The following is a 23,067-nucleotide window of genomic DNA, read 5'->3' on the forward strand; positions in this document are numbered from 1 at the left end:
GTTGTAGCTTTTTGGTCTGAGAAGGTCAGTGCAAAAAAGGTCTTGGGGACAACACTTCGAGACACACTTCTTCCAGGAAGGCAGAAACACGCAGCCACAGCGTGGAGGTACAGGCTTTAGGAAATCTTTGTATTTTCTTTTTGAAAGCTAGGAGATGTTACATTATGTGAATGAATGGGCTTGAAAAGAGAATGGTTCCAGTAGCACTTACTAAAGAACGTAATTCAGTCAGCACCTTTTCTTACCTTTCTGAAATGGTATAAACGAGTTGACATAATACCACAAAGAAGTGCTATTTTCTTCTTCTGCTCTTACACGCAATTTAATTTCTTCATAAAAATTTACCTCATGTAGAAAGAAGTTGCATTTTGAACCTGTGATATGTTGACATCCAGGCAATTTTATCCAATTATCCATTTCTGATCTTTAAGATTAAAAAAAAAATCCCAAATGAATAAATGAGTAAATGCATACATGTCAAATATGTCTACCTGCTAACGTCATAAAGCTTGCTTACGAAGTTACTTCCTCTACCTGAGTTAATGGCCTGTTAACATGTTAGTGTATGGATGCTTCTGTTCTGATACAATACCTGTAAGCCAAGTTACTACTTATGAAATGGAGTCACTCAGACATATATTGGTTTCTTTTTATGCCAAAAATCTTTTCACTGTACAATGTCACCTGTTTCAAAGGGGAGAGGAGTCAAAAGGACTAACAAGTACTAATAGATAAATATGCCAAGCTTCTTTTATCCTTTTTAATCAGGCATTTGTAAAGGGGGAAGCATACATTAATTACACACAGTTTTTGTATATGCACTGTCAAAGTGAGGACCATAAATATAGTTTCAGAGTAGCAGAGTAAGCTACCATACTGTCACTAGCAGTCACAGAGGATGTGCAAGGTATGTAGGATTTTCCTGGTTATAAAGGCAGAGATGGATTACTTTACCTTAAATCTCCTCTCCAAATCATTTGAGATAGGAGCCAGAGGACAACCTTGGATTGGAGATAGAGTGTGGCCATGGAAGAGGATGCCACACAGGAACCTGGCTGAAGGGCCCCTGGGCTCCTTTTGCAGCTGAGCATCCCCCTTTCAGCCCACAGTCAAGAACAAGACAGAAAACAGAACCATCAGGTAAGAAAGGTTCCTAAGGAGCCATTGTACATTTGTATACTACAGTGGGTAGTTGTTTTCCAGGAGGAGCTGGTTCCGCTAAAAGTATCCTGTGTGACTTAGTGGCTCCACAGACAGGAAAGTTAGTCTTTGATCACATTCATCATACATAATTTGTATCTCTGCAAGATAACTTGATTCTTTTTCTCCTGTTCCTTTACTCTCTTCAACCTTCTTCCGCTTCACATTTACAAAAGCTTTGTTTCCAGTTTTTCCTTCTTTTCTCATTTTCCTTCTTTCCTTTCCCCTCCCACTTTGGTGCTCCCCTCCTCATCTGAACAAATCTTTGTTTCAGTATAGAAACAACAGGCAATTAAGCTGAATATTGTGGAGAGTAGGGAGAAGCTAGGAAATTGATCAAATGTGTGTAGGCAGGACTAGGCCTCAGTGCCTAAAGCAAACACGCTACCTTAGTCCTGAGATAAACATACTGTCTGGTTAAGGTCAGGTATTAGTCACTAGGCAACCTTGCGTCACGTGTTACCAACTTTGCCAAAGTATAAATAAACGTAGGTTTTGTTGTGTGTTGAGTTAATCTTGCCTATTAGACAGACCAACGACCACCTAGCCCAGCTTTTGTCTTCTTATTTATCTTTTCTTATTCCTGCCCCCATTTCTCCCTGGTTATAACCGATTGCAGTGAGACCAATGGATCCCTACAGAATATATAATCTTATCCATAATGGGTTTTTTACCCATTGCACAGGGAGAACCAACAGCCAACTTGATGAATACCTCTTCTCCTTTTCTGAAAACAAAACAAAAAAAATTTGCAGCCTCTTTATAAGGGGATCCAGGCATGTGTGGTCATGGGGTCCAGGATGTCTTCAGTCCACAGTGGCTCCAGGGCAGAGCTGCCCCTCCACAGATAGCTAATTTTAAAGACAGTTTTCTACCTAACTTCATGGGTGGTTGCAGTAAATGAATTTTAAGGAAGTAGAAAAATAAATGACCCACAAAGGAAAAGGAGATTTAGTGTTGGCTTTGTAATTTCTGGGCTATCTTGCACTGTTGGATCTTAACTTTCTATTGAAAATTTGGGAATTGGATTTGATGATCCCTTTTTGTGGTTTCAGGGTTTCTTTCGCCTGCTCCAAAACCAAACAACTCCACTAGCTTCCTGCTCTCCACATTGTATTACAAACTTCAAAAATAAATACTTAGAATGTTAACATAAGGAGATGAATTCTTCTATTGGAATTGGTCAATCTGAAAGTTCTGAGATATTATTAGATTCTACTTCTTAAAAAGGGGCAGAGCTGGGCATAGTGGCATGTGCCTGTAATTCAGCTATGTGGGAGACTGAGGCAGGAAGGTTGGAAGTTTGAGGCTAGGCTGTGAAACTTAGTGAAATGTTATCCCAAAGTAAAAACTTTTAGGACTGGGGGAAAAAAGTTTAAAAAAAAAAAGGTTGTGGATGTAGCTCAGCACAAGGCCCTGGATTCAATCCCGAGTGTAAAACACATACACAAATAAACAATACAAAAGCACAGGGGCTGGAAGTGTCACTCAGTGGTAAGAATCCTGAGTTCAATCCCTACCACTCCCCTGCTCCTCCAAATTAATACAGTCTTAACACAGTTCCAACCCACTATCACTTTCTGTCTTCTTTCCTGTTCTAGGAGTTGATCTTTTATTAAAATGCTTCACATTTAAAGAAGCTAATGCAATAGGAGCTACTTTTACATTTTAAAAAAATTCTTTACCACATACAATAAGTAGACTGGCACATAATGTGATTTAAAATATGAGTATGTAAATGACGTAAGAATCATTTTCTTTTCTTTTTTTTTTAATTTTTATTTATTTGAGAGAGAGAGAGAGAGTGGTGTGTGTGTGTGGCCAGCTCAGCCCACCAGGGGGCGGGGCTGGCTGGCATGTGGTGCTGGGGATCGAACCGCGGTCCCTGATGCTTTGCCAAGCTTGTTCCAAATAGGTGCTTTAGACCACTGAGCCATCTCTCCAGCCCAAGAATCATTTTCTAGAACCAGTTTAACAATAAAACTTCATACCATCTTTGTCCTTCCTATTCACTGTGGCATTCTGAGAACACAGAAGCATGTTTAGTTTAAAAGGCATTAAGTATTTGATTAATGAAAGAACAAAGTCTACACATTACACCATACCCAGTTCAGATGTTATAAACACTGATGTTTGAGACTAAATATATTTTGCAAGCACTGAAATTACAACTATTTATTTATTCATCTGTGTATTTTTTTTTAATCACTGGTATATGTCCTACATTTAATAAGTAGCTGTCTGCTGCTCATGCTAATTACTTTGTGACACTCTCCTGAGCACATTATATACAACTAATCATTCAATACTCAGAACAACCTACTGAGTTATAAACTTTGTCACTAGGCTCCAATACATCTGGCTGGGCCGAGTTTAAGATTGTTTTTAGCTCATTTAAAATGAAGGACTTCTTTCCGCTCTTACAAGTATCTTGGTTTGGAATGATTAGTCATTCCTATTATCATAACAAGTAAACGCATAAGGCCCAGCTCAAGTCCACACTGCACTAAGCTAGCACTGTTATCTCTCCAGCTACCTGCAAGGGAAGTGTTTATAAAGCTAGCAAAACCATCCAGGACTAAGGATGCACTGAAATCAGGCAATTGACGCTGAAGACAGAGTGGAAGGGTGAAAGGGTATGAACTGAATGAAGAATTCAGCTTGAGCAAGAGCACATGAAAGAATGTGAATATGAAGAATGGGTGTTCTACCTTTGTGATGAGTGTCCTTAAATAAGGGTATCTGAAATAATCCCTGCTATATCTAAGTCCGTTACTTAATAAGAAAATTGTGAACTAAGGCAAAGAATGACTTGGTAACAAAGCTTACAACTCAACTTTTTTTTTTTTTGCCAAACAAGGGACTGAATTCAGGCCCTTGCGCCTGCCAGGCAAGCACTTATTTAAACTTTTTTTTAAAAATACACTTTTTTTTTTTTTGGTGGTACCAGGGATGGAACTCAGGACCTTGCTCTTGTCAGGAAAACTTATTCTACTGAGCTATCTCCCTGGTCCACAACTCAAAGAAAATCCCTAAACAAGTATGTGCCTATGCATACAGAGACACACTCACATAAAACCATAAACCATGACATCCTAGTCTTTTTAAATTTTATTTCGTTGTTATAGGGTCTCACTACACAGCTTGGACTCATAGTGATCCTCCTGTTTTTCAGCCTCCCCAGCACTGGGACTACAGGCATGGGCCACTATGCCTGACTCTGTGGCTGGCTCAGCCTGCCCTGGGGGTGGGGCTAGCACAGCATGTGGTGCTGGGGGTAGAACCGTGGTCACTGTGGTTGCCTAAGCTTGCCTAAGCAGGCTTTTTAGTCCACTGAGCTATCTCACCAGCTCCCTGACAGCCTAGTCTTAGCAGCAAGTGGAAAACAGTGGTATAAAGTGGTGATAGAACAATTGGAAAATGGTTGTGATGGTCCTAATGCATGTTTCCTCACCATCTGTTCCTCCTTGGACATGAGGCTATGAGTCGTGAGTAGACAGGGCACTGACTCCAACCAAGTGACAAAGGGCTTGGCTTTCTTGGCAGTGTCCCCTCGACAACCGTTCCTCCTGCAGCTCCCTGCCTGCCAGTCCTCTTAGCAACTATGAAGCAGGAAGCACTAAGAAAGAGGTGCTGAAATTCCATGAATGTTCAGGTTTTCCAAGTGAAGAGTACAATCAATATACTGATGTTCTAATCAATTTCTGATGTTTATAAGTTGTATCTAACACTAAGATACTGAACAATAGAAAACCTTGAGTGTAAGAGGCTGGGTAGCCTGGTCTAAGACAGTGGATAGGCCTTCCAGGATACTGGGCATATTCTCCAGATATGCTCTGGCTCAGATGCTAGTACATGTTTTTGTGAGTCCAGAACACCAGAGCAGAGAAGGTATGGGAATGGATGTGGAATGCAAAAGCTGTCTACTACCTTCGTTTCTGAATTTCTTTTGCTTCAAAGATGAATTTGACCAGGTCTCTAGACAAATGAAGTTACAAATATTCTGTTAAACAGACAACATTTCTAATAACAGACAAAATGAAATTTTCCCAAATCTGGAACGAAATTAAGGTGATAAAATTATAAAAGTCACCCAGGTCACTTAGTAAATCATTAACAGAGTCTCTTACGCTATATAATCTGCTGAAAAAGTCACAGTCCTGTTGGACTCACGGCTCCAGGTCCACTTCAAGGTAAAGTCATCATCTATGATGGAGACCTCTACATCCTGAGGAGGTTTTAGACTTTTTCCATCTATAAAGGCAAGAAACAAAATATTTATATATACATTGTATGGACAGCTTTAAAAAGTTATTCTTCCCATTACATCCATGATTAAAAAGTGAGTACATTTAAATATAGCAAGTATGAGATGTGAACAAAAGTGAGTGCTTAAATTAAAAAAATCATTTAAGTAAAGGACACAGTGCCATCAATCACTGTCAAAATACTATCACGTGACTGTCAGATGCACATATCCCATCATTCTTTCCACTTTGTGGAGCAGTTCTAGAAGTCCTCTTTTTTTTTTGAGACCACTATGAAGAGGCTCTGAGCAGGATTTAAATTAACCAACTGGCTTTCCATGTTTACTTGTTAAGTCTGTCTGAGGCCTAGGCCCTTTGTCTGGAGATGGGCAGTAGACTCATGGTAAGTAAATTTTTATAAGTCATGTCCTGACTCAAAGGACAAGATAAGGCCACATAGCTAAGGACACCTGGCTCCAACCTCAGTTACTTAGATTAAAACTGCAGCTGCAGGAAGTGTATTCCTGTGGTGAAGGCCTTCCGGGAGATAACATAGTTCTCCTAAATTAACATGATGTAATACTTGGAGAAGTCCTTGCAGGAACTCCCAGGGTCTTGCCCAGATTTCTGCAGTTTCTTCAGTATTCCCCACTTTTGTTTGATAACTAAATAAATAAAGGCTGCCTAGAAAAGTTCTAAGTCATAGCCACCAGAATCTCAAATTCTGTTAGAGGGTTCTGAACTTCCTGGAACGCTAAAATCATATTACTTGTCTCTTTCATTTAAGCCTTCACTGTCCACTCATTTGGGAGACTGCGGGCCTGATCAGTCTCCAATAATTATGTGATAATATTAATCCAATACTCTTTCATGAGTACCTTGTAGTTATGTTGTTGTGCCTGCCTCAATGCCCTGAACCAATTCAAAATATTTATCTTTCATGATCATTGTGAGTCTGGGGAAGAGTCAGAAGTTACATGGGGCTAGATTTTGTCACCAAGGTGGATAAAGACACACAGTAATGGTTTTATCTGACAGCAATTGATACAAACATTTGACTGATGGGGTGATTAAAAGATATCAGGAATGTCTGGATTAAAAAATGTATTACAGTAAAAGACATATGCCAATAATCTTCCTCAAAATATTCTCCCTTATTTTGAACACACTTGTGCTATGATTCTTGGTAATGTCTCTTTTATTGTACTTGTTAAAAAATTCCAGCATTCATTGTATTTATTGATCACCCCCTGAACACAGTAGTCCCTCCTTATCTGTGAGAGTGATGGCTCAAGACCTGGAAGCAGATGCCTGAAACTGCAAGTGCTACTGAACCCTGAACACACTGTTCTGTCACAGTATGTGCCTTTCACACACAAAACACACACACACACACACACACACACACACACACACACACTCCTGTGATAAGGTTTAATTTGTAAATTAGGTACAGTAACAAATCAACAACTAAAACAATTATACTGTAATAACAGTCTGTGCTTTGGGGCTATTATCAAGTTTAGAAAGGGTTACTTGAACACAAGCATGATGCTAGTGCAGCCATTCACCACGGACAATTAGGACAAAGGCATGGTTCAGATGCTGGGCAAGACAGTGGAAGTTCTCTACCACACTCTAAATCCTGCACAGTTTTAAACTTGTGGATTGCTTACTGCTAGAATTTTTGATTTAATATTTTTAGATTGTGGATGACTACAGCAAAACTGTGGATAAAGGGGACTTGATATAGTAAAAAATCTAAAACTCTTACAGAGGTAACCTATAATTCTACTTCCGTGTCTGAGAGAACTGGAAAGAGATTGAGTATTTTTCCACTTATACACAGCATTGTCTTTTAACTGGGGAAAAACCCCTCTGTATAAAAATAGAACCTTTTTTTTGGTTACAGAAGTGATAATGATGTAAAGGATACAAATTTGAACTATTTTAATAGCCTCAATTTGCTCTCATATTTTATTCAGATGTGAGGTGTGACAAAAAATATGATGTGCTCTTGAAGAAAAAAATTTGCTATGGTAAAAGACACACTGTCATTTAATCCCCCTGAAGTATTTCTGTCACTTTAAAAGCACTTATTCTTGATACTTTCTCAAGTGGTTCTTGAAGTCCTCTTTCATGAGTGTTTTTAGTTGTGCTACTGTGGCTGCCTTGATGTTCTGAGTCCATTTAAAAAATATTTACAGCAATTTCTGTCAGATAAAATTACCATGTGCCCTCATCCACCTTTTTTCACTGGACTTGGCACCATGTGACTCCTGGCTCTTCTCCAAAGTCAAAGTGACTATGAAAGATAAATGTTTAGAATAGATTTGGACATCAAAGCAGCCATAACAAAGCAGCTAAAAGACACTCACGAAATAAGACTTCTAGAACTGCTTCAGAAAATGGCAGGAATGATGGATACAGGTGCTGCAAGGAGAGTATTTTAAAGGAGATTAATAGTAATGTGCCTTCATTTTAAAATCACTGTATTCTTTTATCACAACACATAGGGCTTCAGATACTCAGAGAACTAAACACTGTGATTTGTGGACACAAGTGGACAGCCTTTTCAGGAAGCCACATAACAACACTGACGGATAGATAGGAATGCATGAGTTGGGCCCTCAGAAGCCTGAAAAGGTTTCTTTTACTAAAACATTAAGACTGAATTTTCCTGTTTGTTTCTAGGGATTTCTGTTGATAAACCTATCTCTTTACCACTTCTTCTTCTTACTTTTTTTTTTTTTTAAACCTCCCTTCTCAGTGTTCCTTTCTGGGTCCTCCAACCCACAGTATACTTCTGTCTTGGGCAACAGAAATCCTCAAAGTTCTAGCTCAAGTTTGACCCTTTTAAGAAAACTTTCCTTGAATACTGTAACTCATGTTACTTTTGTTGGTCTTTGAACCTTCGAATCTGCACCACTCAATCTCACACGTAAGTAGGTGTATTCAGCTTTCAATATTTGCTGAGTGTGAGATGCATTTGTATTCAGTTTTTAAAAGTGTGGTATACTTGTGTAAATACCACACTGTCTCTCAACCAAAAGTATAAATAATGACCAAAATGTATAACAGGTATTGTGAAACTGGAAGAAAATGTTCAAGTGGGGAACAAAGGAGGGCGGAGGGGGAAAGGAAAGAAGGGAAAAGTTAAAAAAAAATGAGAGAAGGAAAAAATGGAAACAAAGCTTTTGTAAATGGAGAGGGAAAGAGGGATTGAAAGATTAGGGGCGTAAGAAATAAAAAGAATCAAGTTATATCACACAGGTACAAATTCTCTATGATGAATGTGATCATTATGTATATCTAAAATGTACCAATAAAACCCGATTAAAAAATAAATGTGGCAAAAACACCCATAATGTAACCATTACCGGTTGTAATCATCAAGCCTTCTGCTCAGCGGTAACAAATACACTGACCACACCATGCAGCCCTCACTGCCATGCATCTCTACAACTCCTTTCAGCTTGTGAAACTGAAGGGCAACTGCCAGCCACTCTGATTCCATGATTTTGACGGCTTTAAAATCTCATAAACATGGAACAATACAGTATTTTTTGATTAACTTATTTCACTTAACATAATGTCCTCAAGGTTTTTCCGTGTAATGTCAGAATTCCCTTCTGTTGAAGGCTGGCAGTATTCCACTGAATGCATCATTTGCATTTTGCTTGCCCATCCACCCACTGACGGACGTGTGATTGCTACCGTTGACTCAGCTATTGCAAGTAGAGCTGCATTCAACAAGGATGTAGCTATAGCTATGTGAGAACATTTTCAATTTCTTTTTTAAACTAAGAAGTGGAGTTGCTAGATTATATAATAATTCTCCATTTAAGCTTAAGAGGAACTCCTGTACTGTTTTCTGTGGCAGCTGTACCATTTTACATTCCCAACAGTGCACAAGGATTCCAATTTCTCCATGTCCTACCAACATGTGTTACTTCAGATAGTCATCCTAATAAAGGTGAGGCACTATCTCACCGTAGCTTCAATTTGTAGTTACCTACTGATTAGCAAATGTTGACTATATTTTCATGTGCTTACTGACCATTTATATGTCTTCTTTGGAGAAATATCTGTTCAAATCCTTTGGCTATTTTAAAATTGGTGTGTTGTGTTATTGCTGAATTTGGGAGTTCTCTGTTTAATTCTTTATCAAACATATGATTTGAAAGAGTTTCTTCCATTTTGTGAAATGTAGTTTTTGCCTTGTATTTCCTTAATCGTCTTCTATCTTAGGTATATGCAATCTGTTGTTCATGGACCACTTGCCCTTTTTATAAACGTTACAATAAAAATATAAAAAAGGAAGTTTGGCAACCTATATGCATTGACAATATTGTATATTTTATTATAGCCAAAGACAATTCCTCTTTATTCAATTCAGCTCAGGCAGCCCAAAATGTTGGACACCTAGTTTGTCAACTAGACTCTAACTGCACTATACATTGGGGGAAGGGGGTATTGAAGTCTCCAAATATTACAGAACTGTCTATTTTCAATTTTATCAGTCTTGGCTTCAGATATTTTGATGTTTTTGAGGTACATAAATCTTTGGAACTGTTTTATCTTTTTGTATTGAACCTCTTATAAATAATGTCCTTGTTTATGTCTTATAACCTTTATTATATGAAATAAACATTTCCAAAGAAATATACTCTGGCGGAACTCTTAAAGCAAGCGCCAGAAATAGACAACTTCTTCTTCCCCAAAAGAGATAAAGCACCATCTACTTGTACAAAGTACTGGAAGGCCTGAGATAAGGCCACTGCAGGGCCTTAAACAAGAAGCCATTACATGTTGTCTGATATATGTGACCCAACAGTCTTATGACAGTTGGTAAAAGAGGGCACCTCTGACCTGACTAGTCTCACTAAAAATGCAGAAAGATGGTAATTCAGTCCAACATTCAGAGACTCCCTGCTTCATTTTGATGTGCCTATGTAGACCCTCACCCATGTACTTACTAAATGTATTGGTTTATGATTTTCTTTGCTCTGTGGCTGTAAGAGATCATGTAACCCCTTCCATGATGGAATGTATCATTTAGGATAATATGAATACATATTCCCAGGCCATAGTCACTCAGATTTGACTCAGGATAAGCTATTTCCACATTTTCCTTTACAACAGTTATTGTGAATGGACAGTTGACTTAAAAATCTATTTTTCTGACATTAGTATGGCTTTCCCTGCTTCTCTAAGTTCTCCTCTTTAGGTTGAGCTTTTTTTATTTTGGTACTGGGAATTGAACTCACGACCTTGCATTTGCCAAGCTGGTGCTGTTCCACTGGGCTGAATCTCCAGCCCCTCAAGTTAAGCTTTTAATAAGACTCAAGTTCCAAAATAGTTGTATCAGTCACAGTTGTACCAGGGTAAATTGTTGTCCATTTGGAGACAGATTCCTGATACTACCTACTTCAGTCTTACTTTGTGAATCTTTTTTCTTTTTTTTTTTAGTAATTTTCTTAAGAATATACTTTAATGACAATAAAAATAAATAAAACAAAAGAAGCTTATTGCCAGCTTCTGAGTTGGAAGCAACGAGAGAATCTTAACTACTTAGAAGATTTGGGAATCAGGTTGATAGGGTGGAGGCACTTGGGGATTTCTAAAGTTCCTTGCAGCCAGAGAGAAAATGCAAGTTCTTAGCTAAGGATAAGTGATGGCAAACACTTAAGTTTTTACTCTTTGAGCACTAAACATAAGCACCTCACATATACTGTATCACAGCACCACAGCCTCTCTGTGCCCACTAACAGGTGAGCCCCACTTAGCCAGCAGAAACTATCAGACCAGGGCTATTTCTGTTTTATGTTTTAGGCAAATAAATGCAGTACAGCAATATAAATAATCGATTTTCTAGGTTTCATACTGCTAAAAAACAAGTTTTCCGGACTATGTTAGATACTAATGATAGGCTCATACAGCCCAATTTTAAAGTGCACATTAGAGGATAATAAATCCTGCAGAAGCTTCAGCCTCTATAATATCATAGGTTAACAGTTTTACAAATTTATAAACATTACATTAATTAGAAACAATAGATTCTTCAATGAACACTGCCATGTTCTTCATCTGAGATGAATTATGAAGAACATCCAAATCTTTTAGAAGAGCATTCTGGTTCGGAATCATCATCAAAATTTCTTTCTGCAGTGTGGGGGTTTTCAGACAGCGCTGTTATGTCTATCCAGATGAAGCATCTCTTTTGCCTTTTCCTCTTCTTCCTCTATCTCATGTTCTAGAATGTCAATTTTGTTTTTCAGACTCTGAATATTCCTAGTCACTGATTCTGTAGTCTCTACTATTTTATCTATTTCTTTCAGCAGTAATGTCAGTCCTTCTTCATTAGCTCTGGCCTCTGCTCTTTCCATTTTCAGTAGACTTGACTCATTAGTTAAATATTTCAGCTTTGGGTGAGGGGCTTTCAGGGTTTCACACACTTGTAGCAACCTTTTCTTTAGATAGATGAGATGATTCTGAATTTGTTCTTTTCCTTTAGCATTACTTGAAATTGCTATTATCACTGCTTCCATCATAGTCTGCAAATGTACCCTCACACTCTTTGGAAGAGGTTGCCAAGTTTTTCTCTTGTTGGATGCTATCTTCATCTGTTTTAGATTAATAATTGTTTGCCCTTTAGAAGACATATGTTTTGGATGATTTTTACTTCTTCTTCTTCTTCTTTTTTTTTTTTAACTTCTTTTTATTGTGCTTTCTACCTTCTTTCTCTGACAACTGCACTTTATCATTAATTCTTCTCTTTGAACTTTTTTTTTTTAATTGCTGAGACTTTTCCTTGGAAGCATTTGCTTTATTAGGCATCTTGATTTAAATAGTACAATTATGCTGCTTTTAAAAACTCACCAAATCTTAAATGTGTTTGAGAGTTGAACTCAGGAATTAGCGCCTAAACAACCAAAATCCATTGGGACTGGAAATATGTGTCTACTTTGTCAATCTTTAAAAAACATAATTTAAAAAACTGCTTCTTTGTGTAATACGCGGACATATGAATTTTTCCTTTTAAATGTAAGGATGTATCATCACGTCTCCCCACACACAAGGTGGATGCAAGTTTCTCAAAGGCAGAGTCTGTATAGTTTTCTACCTAATTTGCCATTTTTAGAGGACTCAGCATGACACTAGGCTCATAGGAACTTTTTATATTTTGCAGTGATGGGGATCAAACCCAGGGCATCCAAGCACCAGGCAAGTATATTATCACTGATATACATCCCCAGCCCAGAAGTTAAGTTTCACAAAGTACTGGTCCTTCATTTTATCATTTAAAAATTAGTAGATTTTAAGGACAAGCTTTTATTCTTTTTTCTGTTTCCACAATATTTCTAGTTTTTACTTTAGCTTCAAGGAAATCACATACTATTTCCTGATAGACCACAAAGGTCTTCACAGAACTTTCTTTACCGGGTGTCTTCCAGCCTGATATTATATAGGATGGAATCAAAGGAGAAGAAATTTTCTGAAAAACAAATTTATTTATTTATTCACTTATTTATTTTTGTGGAACCAGGGATTGAACTCAAGCCCTTGCACTGGCCAGGGAAGCACCTATTCCACTGAGCCATCTCCCCAGCCCCCAGATTTTTCCTTTTAAACATAAGGAAGTACCATCAGGTCCTCTTCCTCAATTTTTCAATTCTACACTTAAGATTCTCTGAAACCTCATTACTGAACAGAATACACTTTCACATCCCTATCTTTTGTTGGTGTTTTTGAGAGAGGGCCTGGTTCTGTAGTACAGGTGAGGCTTGAACTCACTGTACTGTCCAGGCTGGCATGATATGCATGATGATCCTCCTGTCTCAGCTTCCCAATACTAGGATTATAGCTGTGCACTGTCATGTCTGGCCCTTATCTTTTAAAACTAGTTCTTTGGGATGGGGAGTTAGCTCAGTGGCATAAGCGCCTGCTTGCCAAGTGCAAGGTCCTGAGTTTGATCCCAGTTTTGCAAAAAACAAAAACTGGCTCTCACCCTATTTTCTGGAATTTATAGATTCTGTGCAGCCAAAATGTATACAGGGGTCAACAAATATCTGATGGCACTCAGTATTTCCAGTATGCTGTTCAGAGTAGTTTACTCTAGTCATTACAGGCCATCAGTGAGGAGAAGAAATCTGATAGGGTAGGGTCAGGGATGTCCTTAGGCACGCAGTTTTGTTGCTAAGGGAAGGGGATCCTGAAGCCAAGGGCAGAGAAGACCAACAAATAACTGATTAATAAGTGGACAGGGACTTGGACATAAGAGTGATTAAACAAGATCTGACTTTTCACAGACTTTTCTGTTAGCATGAACAATTTCTTTGTAGTGACTGCTTCTTTCACTTTCTTAGTGTATGAAATACATGGAGAGGGATTTATTTACACTTTTGGTTATCTCTATCACATGCATCTCGATGGCAAATAGAGCTTACTATCTTTTAAAGGTGTGATATAAATGCAAACACATGCATCTATACACACTAAAAATTCCTTCCCTATTTTGGGCAACTTTCTCAGTCTAGGGTTCCAGAATTGTACTTCTAGGTTAAAAGTATGAATATTATATCTTTGGAAAGATAGACCAATACAACAATCTCAAGAGTTTAGATTAGCATGTCAGTCAGTTTTGAACATTATTATTCCACCGGGGAAAAGAACATTAGTTAACTAAAAAAACGTAACTGACCAGTAGGCTCTTAACATAGGAGTAGACCATTAAAACCTTACATTGCTTGGGGCTGGGGACATAGCGCTGCTGGGCAGTGCTTGCCTGACAAACGCCAGGTTGTGAGTTCTGGGGTAAAAAAAAAAAAAAAAAACCTTTACATTGTTTGGTCTTGAGGAAAACAGTTCAATCTGGTTAAGACATAGGCTCTCAGGTCAGACTTTCAGGGGGAAGCTGACTTCCCACTCAGTGACTGGTTTGATACCTGGCCTTACCAAGCTACTTAATTTCTAGTGCCTCAGTTTTCTCATCTGTAAAATGAGAATACAGCAGTCCCTCACTTATCACAGAGGTTATGTTCCAGACACCCCACGTTAAGTGAAAGTCAGCCAAGTAGCTATACTTATTTTAGTATTTATATATATATAAAGGCTTTATAAACCCTTCCCACACTCTAATAAACCTTTCCCACACTTTAAAAGCACTTCTAAAGTTAACCATTTTCTAAATTTGTAAACCTATGTAATTTTAACAACATGTATAAAGCACAGTACTGTATGTATTCATCTGCTAAAGAAATACTGTAAACTATTTTGATTTAATATTCTTTTGATATGTTAGAATTAACAGTTTAAATACATTTTATCTAATTTAAATTTTTTAGGCAACAATCATTAAAACCATAAATATTACGCATATAAATATGTATACAGTACTGTACACTACCGCAAAATCCCACGATATAGCGAAAAATCCATGATAAACAATTTAGATTAATAGTTTTTGAAAAACCGGCAAAAGTGAGTCCACGAAAGTCAAACAGCAAAATAGCAAGGGGCCACTGTAATAGTTCTGAAAGTAAAATACTTAGATTACATATTGGCATGTAGTTAAGAGCTTCATACAGGCTATCTATAAATTATATTTCAGCAACTCTCTAGTTTAAAATTAATATCGTTCTCTTTTTTTATGTACGTGGTACAGGGTCTCACTATGTAGCTTGGACTCAGTGATCCTGTTTTCAGCATCCCCAGCGCTAGGATGACAGGCGTGGGACACCATGCCCAGTCTCTTGTCACCAGCCAGGTCGCCCATGGGGTGGGGCTGGTGCGGCATGTGGTGCCAGGGATCTAAAATTAATTTCTTAACGCTAATTTTACATGAAAATTGTGGGGTAATTATTCTTACACTGAAGCCAAGTGAATGTAATGCAAACTTTTCATGAATAAAATACTTCAAAGAAATTACAATGGGTTGTTCTAAGACCCTCGAACCCAGACACCATACAATGTGTGGAGAGTTTGACAAGTAGGGAATCAGGCCCCACACAGGACCATGGCTCGCTAGGCAACAGTTAAATATTTCTGACTCATTAGCATCCACTCTCATAGACCTCCTGAATTCCTTCGCTTGGATGATGCTGGGCACCACTTCTCCTGGGGTACCCTACGTCACTACGAAATTACCTCTCTCCTATCAGCTTTGGAGTAGCTGCACCCCAGCCAAGAATTATGAATAGCAACAAACCAGCTTGGTGGCTTCCTAGGTATTTTTATTATTCTTTTTTTGTATTAGGCTATACCTGAGGGCACATTTCGGAGGCCACAGGAAGTTTCCGCGACACTAATTTTACTCCCCCAAGGAGCGGCGCGGTTGTTTACACACTGAGGAGCTGCATTGTTGGCCTTGTTTATCATCATTCTAGAAAGCCAAGTAGCGGACTTTTCGGAAAGGAATAAACCCGCCCCGAGGTTCCTGCGCAGCCACCTTCTTGGGGGTGTTCGGCGGCACCCAGACTCGTCCCCGGGTTCTGGGCGTGCAGGGCTCCCCCAGTCCAGAGAAGGCACCCTGGATCCCACGCACGTGACGTGGAAGGAACCACCTCCCCGCGTGTGATTTTCGAGTCCGCAGGTTTCCAGCGGCGGCCGCGGACCCCGAAACCACCGCGACACAGAAGACCCGAGGTTTCCCAGAGACGCGACAGTCCACTACTCACGCCACCCCTGCGTCCAAGGCCTGCGCGGGGCGCCCGGGACTCTCACCTGCGGCGGCGGGTGACCCCCACAACGCCCCGGTCACCAGCACCAGGGCCGTGGCTCCCAGCAAAGCGAGCATCCTCCCGGAGGCAGCCACCACTCACATCTTCGGGCGCGAGTGCGGCCGGCCGCCGAAGAACCTCAAGCCGTGGCCGCAGTGGAGGCCTCCGACAGGCTGACCCGCCCACTCCCTACGGGACTCGGACAGCCCGGGGCCAGCCCGCACTCCAGTTCCCGGAAAGCCGCGCCCAGCCGGAGGCCGAGTGCCACAGGCCGTGCGCAGTGCGCCTGCGCGGGGCTCTGTGCCTTAGGCCCCGCCCCCAGCGGCAGCCACTTCCGGTTCTTGGCCGGCGGGTGGCAGCTGGGCGGCTGTGGTTGATTTGTGTCGCGCTGCCCTAGGGATGCTGTTTTTTTTTTGGTACTGGAGCTAGAACTCAGCACCCTGTGCTTGCCAGGCGAGCACTTATTCCACTGAGCTAGTTCCCTAGCCCCCGTCCCCCTTTTTTTCCCCCGTCCAAGGATGCTGGAATGAGGGATACTGGAATGAGCGAGCTATCAAGTTTTTGTTTGTTTGGTTTTGCGTCTTCGCCTCTTCACATCTCCCAGAGATTGAACCCAAGAGTCATCGCACTGAGTTATCTCTCCAGCCATTTTTTGTTTTTTACTTTTTCTTTTGACACAGGGTCTCGCAGCGTCGTTCAATTTCCCAGGCTGGGCTCCAATTTGGAATCATCCTGCCTGAGCCTCCCGGAGCGTTGGGATTACAGGCCTAAACCCGGGTTCCAGCTAGTGAGTGCTCTTTCAGATTGATGTAGCTGAGGAACAGGAAGGCTGTCTCTAGCTTTCTTTGCTCTGACCTTCTGAGCTTGCCATTCCAATGGTTATTTATCTACATATACTAATAATAGGTTATGGACAATGAAAATTGCGAGGTGAGAAAGTATGAGATGACCGACCAAATACTTAGTTGTTACTTATAACAGCTAAATTATTAGTTACCAACTAAATGGTAAAAATGAGTATCTGTAAAGGAGAACATGATTGTAAAACATCTTCAGGGTGTAATTTATATACCATGAAGTTCATGCATCTCAGCTGAACAGAATTTTAGTTTACCTCGTTGCTAATCCTTGTTTTTTATTTATTTGTTTACTTATTTGATACAGGGTCTTGCTGTGCAGCCGGCACAGCATGTAGTAACAGGGATTGAACCCGGTCCTTGAGCTTGCTAGGGAGGTGCTTATTTAGACTGCCACACTATTTCCCCAGCCCTACTAGTCCTTGTTTTTGAAAACTGGATTTTCACTTCAGGGATTTTGTGAGTGGGTGTGTTCACATATCTTCTTGGGTTAGTTTTCTGTATGAGTTCGAAGAGAAGAGGAAAATTCCTGATTGTGGATACTAAGCCATGCTTATTTATAAGAGCCTTAAAAAAAAAAAAAACTTTAAGACTTTTATTAGAATTTCTGAGATTCCTTATTTGCCAACAGTTCTTGCAAACTACTGTAGCTGGAATGATTTGTTTTTATGTTTCGGACAATGAGCTCAAATGACAAAAAAAAAATTCATTTGAAATATTTTCAAACTTGTTGAAAATTTCTACTTTCTTTTTTTTTTTTTTTTCTCTCTCTACTTTCTAGAGTGACTGCTAGAGTTTTCATAGATATGATGATGTTTTTGGAACAGAAGTACATAGCAGCATCTGAAAATGCAAGGGATGCTTGACTTTTGCTTCCTTATTGTCAGAAAAAGACAGATACAGGTCCAGCTAGATAGCTCAGCAGACTAAAGCACCTGTTTAGGCAGAGTGCAGTGGCTGGGGTTCAATCCCCAGCCTGCCATGCTGGCCCCGTCCTTGGGGTGCTGAGATGGTGATTGAGACTGGGCATGGTGGTGCGTGCCTGTAATCCCAGCGCTTGGGAGGCTGAAAAACAGAAAGATCACTAGGAGTCCGATCCATGTAGTGAGACCCTGTAGACCCTGTACCAAATACATTTAAAAAAAGAAAAAATAAGACATACCTTCATGGGATAGAAGAGAAAGAGAGAAATTCTCAGGCCTTAATCCATGGACTGTTACCTACTAAAGACCAAGGTGGCTCTTCTTCTCTTTGCTCCTCTGCTAGAAATATAGTAAGCAGTCAGGGCTGGACCCCCCCCCCCCCAGGGAGTCAGTACAAAAGATAAGAATCCATCAGGACTGTAGCTGGAGGCACTTCTGAGGAATAAAGTCACAATGGCTAGTTTTACATACTTCTCTAAGGGACAAAGAGAAGCTTGGAATTACTGGTGTCACCCTTTTGAGATTTCTCATGATCTCATTAGGAGTAGGCAATCCTCTCCCATCTACTAAGACCACTAAGACTGAGACTAAGACTAAAGATGAGATTAAGAAATTATCAACCAAGGTTAATGATGTCACCCATGTACCCTTGCTACCATTAGATCACTATTACCTAAGTGATTATCTTTATAATCTTATTGGTTGATCATAATTTTTGCCCAGGTTGTATTTGCCTCATGATTTTGCTCTATAAAACTTCCTTTCAGAGGTGGGTTCATTGGCAACCCATTGAGGACCCCTCCTGTCTCTCAGGAGCTATTTGTATCCTTCACTTCCTCATTCCTAGTCCCATTTCTTTTCTCCAATAAACTTTTTTACTTTTAACCTGCATTGTTCTGTTGTCTAGAAAGCTTAATTGTTTATGATGACCAATGTAAACATGCCACAATAGTACATTTTAATAACATTTATTGAGGTGTCTCCCATAAGGAGAGAATCATTGGGGTTTCTATTAATGAACAGAGGCTGGGTAAATTCCCAGGCAGCTGTTCTTTTATTTACCAAAGAGAATTTTGACCAATAATTTTCCAAGCCTGAAGGGAACTAATTTAGTTACCTTAAATTTCAGATGACCTTTAAGAGAACCAAGTTTGATATCAAATTGACCAACTGGCAACCTAGCTGTAAGCATCCTTTTAAAATTTTGAACAAATGATCAAAAAATACAAAAGAAAAAAATTGGTGAGCTTAAATAAAAAACAGCTAGTAACTGATTGGACAAATGGACAAAATAGTACACTGCTAAACAGATTGGACAAATAGACAAACAAAATCAGAGTGCATTCAAATTGACCAAATTGAATTGCAGCAACTCTTTTATAGTTTTAGAAGTTTGTAATTATAAGTAGCCTAGTCAATTATATGTAGGTCAGTTAGTAGTGATCTCTTATAAGGAGAATTTGGAAGGAATAAATTCTTTTAACTATAGTTAACATATGTTTATTTTATATTTTATTTTGTCTTAAGAACACAGTAACTTTTGTATCCCTTTCTTTTATATAGCTTTCAGCTCAATTATATCTATACACTGTTACCTATTCAGACCTTTGGTTCACATTTTTGATTATCAGCTACTGGGCAACCTGGATCAATTCCTTCAGCTGTCCCCAGGTTGGAACTAGCCCCATCTTTATCTGTTGGCTGTGGCATAGTCTCTGAGGCATCACTGTCATAGGACTGAGTATCAACTTTTATTTATTTATTTACTTATTTAGCATCAGCTTCTTGAAAGGTGGAATCAACTCCTTCTCTGGGTCTGGGTCCATGACACAGCTGGACAGCTTGCTCTGGCACCCAGCTAGACCATTCAATATCTTTTGGAAAAACACAAGCATACTCTTTACTTCCAAGTGAATAGTGCACTGGGTCCCTTCTATATTGTCCAGTATGAAGCCCTTTCCATAGGACCCTTCTTGGCCTCTTTTCTTTTATTTGATTGTCTTTTTGCTGCTGTGGTCCCAACCCTAGCAGGATTTAAAAGGTTAATAATATATATTGTCAAGTGAAATAAATTGTGAGTTGTAAATTTTGTAGGGAACATTCCCCCATTTGTAGTTGAATTTTGGGAGTAGGTGAGCATGCTCAACAGTTCCTTGATTTTAAGGGATATAAGGAATTCTCATGGTGAGGGAAACATGAAAAGTTTTACAAAATGTTTGGAAGGTAGCACTCATAGGCTGGGCCATTGTCAGTCTCAAGTACACACGAGAATCCAAGGGTACTAAGGTCATCCAAGCAATGAGCAATCACATGTTTATCCACTTCACCAGTGTAGGCAGAAGCTAAGATCAATCCAGAGGGCTGAGGATATAGCTCACAGTATAGCACCTGCCTGGCAAGTGTGAGGTCTGAAGTTTGATTTCCAGGATGAAAAAAAAAGTCCTGAAGAAGTATCCATAGAATGTGGGCCCAGCATAGAGAGCCAAATTCAAAAATGTGAGAGCAACATCCATTTGCCAAAGATGATTAGGCAGTAACCCCTGAGGATTAGCTTCCATAGAGAGTGAGAGAAGCCAGGCATGATGACACACACCTATAACCTCAGCACTTGGGAGACTGAAGCAGGGGTGGCTCCTTGCAAGTTTGAGATGAGCCTGGGCTACAAAGTGAGCTCAAGGCCAGCCTAAACTGCTTATCAAGACCATGTCTCAAAAAAAAAAAAAAAAAAAGTGAAGGAAGATGTATTATGCATAAGGAACATTGTTTAACAATTTGTAAAGCCTGTTCCTAAGTTAAATGGAGCTGTTTGCACAAGGCAGAAGTGTTTTGATGAAAGGTGACATGGGGGGCAGAAGCCTATTGACTGGCACCTGAAGGAGTAACAGTGATAGTAGCCAGCAATCTGTCTATTGCAGCATTTTCCTCAATTTCCCTAGCAATTGGGAATGAGAACATAAATGACTGATAAAACAGTGGACATGGTGTGACTGAATGACAAACTGGGGAGTGGTGAAATAAATGAAAAAAGATCTTGGCCAGTGTATGTATATAGTGGCAGTTTCAATGTGGTGCACTACATCACAAATGTAAGTGCTATCTGAAAGGTTAATTAGAATAGATGAGTAACCTTGTAAGGCCCATATAACAGCCTGTAGTTCAGTCTCTCATGTAGAAGAAATCCGCATTCTGTATTTGGGCACCCAGGGCTCTGAGGAGATCTGCCTCTGGCTGTAGGTCCTGCCTTGGTGCCAGGCTCCATCCCCCACCTCTCATGCAGTTGTTGCTGCCTCTGCAGCCAGAGCTGTCATTTCTTAAAAATAGAAATTTATAAAAGATTTATAACAGTACAAAAACTACATTTATGTCAAAATATGCAGTGTCAATGTATTGAAAACTAAAAAATTGATGTAAGAAAGCAAAAAAGACCTAAATAATTGCAGATCAATTACATTGATCATGAATTTGAAAACTCAACGTTAATTAAGATAACAAGTACCCTCAAAGTACACTACAGATTGAATTCAGTTTTATTCAAAATACCTGCAGGAATTTTTATAAAAATCAACATTCTGATTCTAAAATTTACATAGAAATACAAAGGAACTAGAATAGAAGCAACAATTCTGGAAAACAAGAGTTTGACTGTACTTTGTACTGTACTTCCGATTGGATTTGAAACTGTGTCATTGCTGTTTATCAATAAAACTTTGAAAAAAAAAGAAAAAGAAAAAAAAAGAATGTATGCAATGTGTTGATTATTCAAACTGTCCTACCAATTTGGTTTGAAACTGTCTCATCGCTCTTTGTTTATCAATAAAATTATATGGAAAAAAAAACAAGAGTTTGAGAATTCAAACTATCAGATATCAAGATGTACTACAAAGCCATAGGAATGAAGGCACCAGCATGGTTTTGGAAAACAGGATAGACAGTGATACGCTGGAGCCAGCCTGTTACCCGCTTGTGAAAGCCAGATGTCGACTATTCAGAAGTTTTACAGGTTGGTTGTTATTGTATTGGCTAATTGAAATTGTCCACCGTGAGAGTATTTTTTAAACAAAAATCAGCAAACCACAGTCAGGACCACACTCTCTCCCAACCCTCCAACCACGAGGAGACTGCTGCACCAAGTGGGACCATGCCATCTCAGGAAATCTCTATGCACTGTAGCACCCCTATTTGGCTGGATTTGAGTAAGCCCTACTGGAATTTTTCTGGAATAAGTCAGCCTTCCGCATCAGTTTTGGATTTCTACTCATTTTCCCAATGATGCTCTCAGCAACACTTTGTACAGATACTAGGTTTTGTTGAAGGGACATTTGTCCTTTGGCTGTGCTGCTTTTGCGGCTTAAAGAGTTAACTTTGTTCATTCTCTTTCTTTTAGGCTGTGAATGGATAACCTGACTGATAGTTGTTGCCAAGGTAGCCTCCTATATGTATATGAGAGGCCAGTGTATGTGCAAATCTGAATCATCCATTTTTTATGGGCTCAGAAAGCCTCTCACCGTGTATAGCAGTAGTCCCTCACTGTTTTGCGGTTTGACTATTGCAAGCTCACTGTTTCACAAGTTCTCAAAAAATATTAATCTAGGACTGGCCAAGTAGCTCAGTGGATTAAAGTGCCTGCAAGCAGGTGCAGTGGCTGGGGGTTCGATCCCCAGGCCTGCTGTCCCGGCCCCACCCACGGGGCATGCTGAGACGTCAATTGAGCCTGGGCGTGGTGGCGCATGCCTGTAATCCCAGGAGGCTGTACACAGGTGGATCACTATGAGTCTGATCTAGTAGTGAGACACTGACCATCCTATAGACTTTTTCCTAAAAAATACAGACAAAACAAAACAAAACAAAACAAAACAAAATATACTAATCTAAATTATTTATTGTGGATTTTTTGCTATATTGCAGGATTTTACAGTAGTGTACAGTTTATGAGTGGTGTTAAAATTATGTAGCTTTATGAGTTTAGAAAATGGTTAAGAACATTAGAAGTGTTTTTAAAAGTGTGGGAAAGGTTTATGAGTGTGGGAAGGTTTATAAAGCATTAAAATATATATAAATACTAAAATAAATATAACATCACTACTTCACTGGTTTTCACTTATTGTGGGGGGTGTCGAAT

The 23,067-nt window shown here is 39.5% G+C and overlaps 1 protein-coding gene and 1 pseudogene across 2 annotated transcripts in view; both read right to left on the reverse strand.

Annotated features, from left to right (window-relative positions):
• The window catches only part of Ifnar1 (interferon alpha and beta receptor subunit 1), a 30,717-nt gene extending 14,312 nt beyond the window's left edge, over positions 1-16,405 (reverse strand). For both annotated transcript variants that reach the window (XM_023705594.1, XM_023705593.1), the window contains exons 1-3: positions 16,173-16,405; positions 5,331-5,454; positions 246-424 (exon numbers count right to left, since the gene is read on the reverse strand). In XM_023705594.1, coding sequence (XP_023561362.1) covers positions 246-424; positions 5,331-5,454; positions 16,173-16,245 — 376 coding nt within the window. In that variant the 5' untranslated portion in view covers positions 16,246-16,405. The remainder of the gene's footprint in view (positions 1-245; positions 425-5,330; positions 5,455-16,172) is intronic.
• LOC101587157 lies at positions 11,490-12,287 on the reverse strand (annotated as a pseudogene).
• Positions 16,406-23,067: the final 6,662 nt, after the last annotated feature.

The sequence above is a fragment of the Octodon degus genome, unplaced genomic scaffold (genome assembly GCF_000260255.1).
Source record: "Octodon degus isolate 3935 unplaced genomic scaffold, OctDeg1.0 scaffold00225, whole genome shotgun sequence".
NCBI lineage: Eukaryota > Metazoa > Chordata > Mammalia > Rodentia > Octodontidae > Octodon > Octodon degus.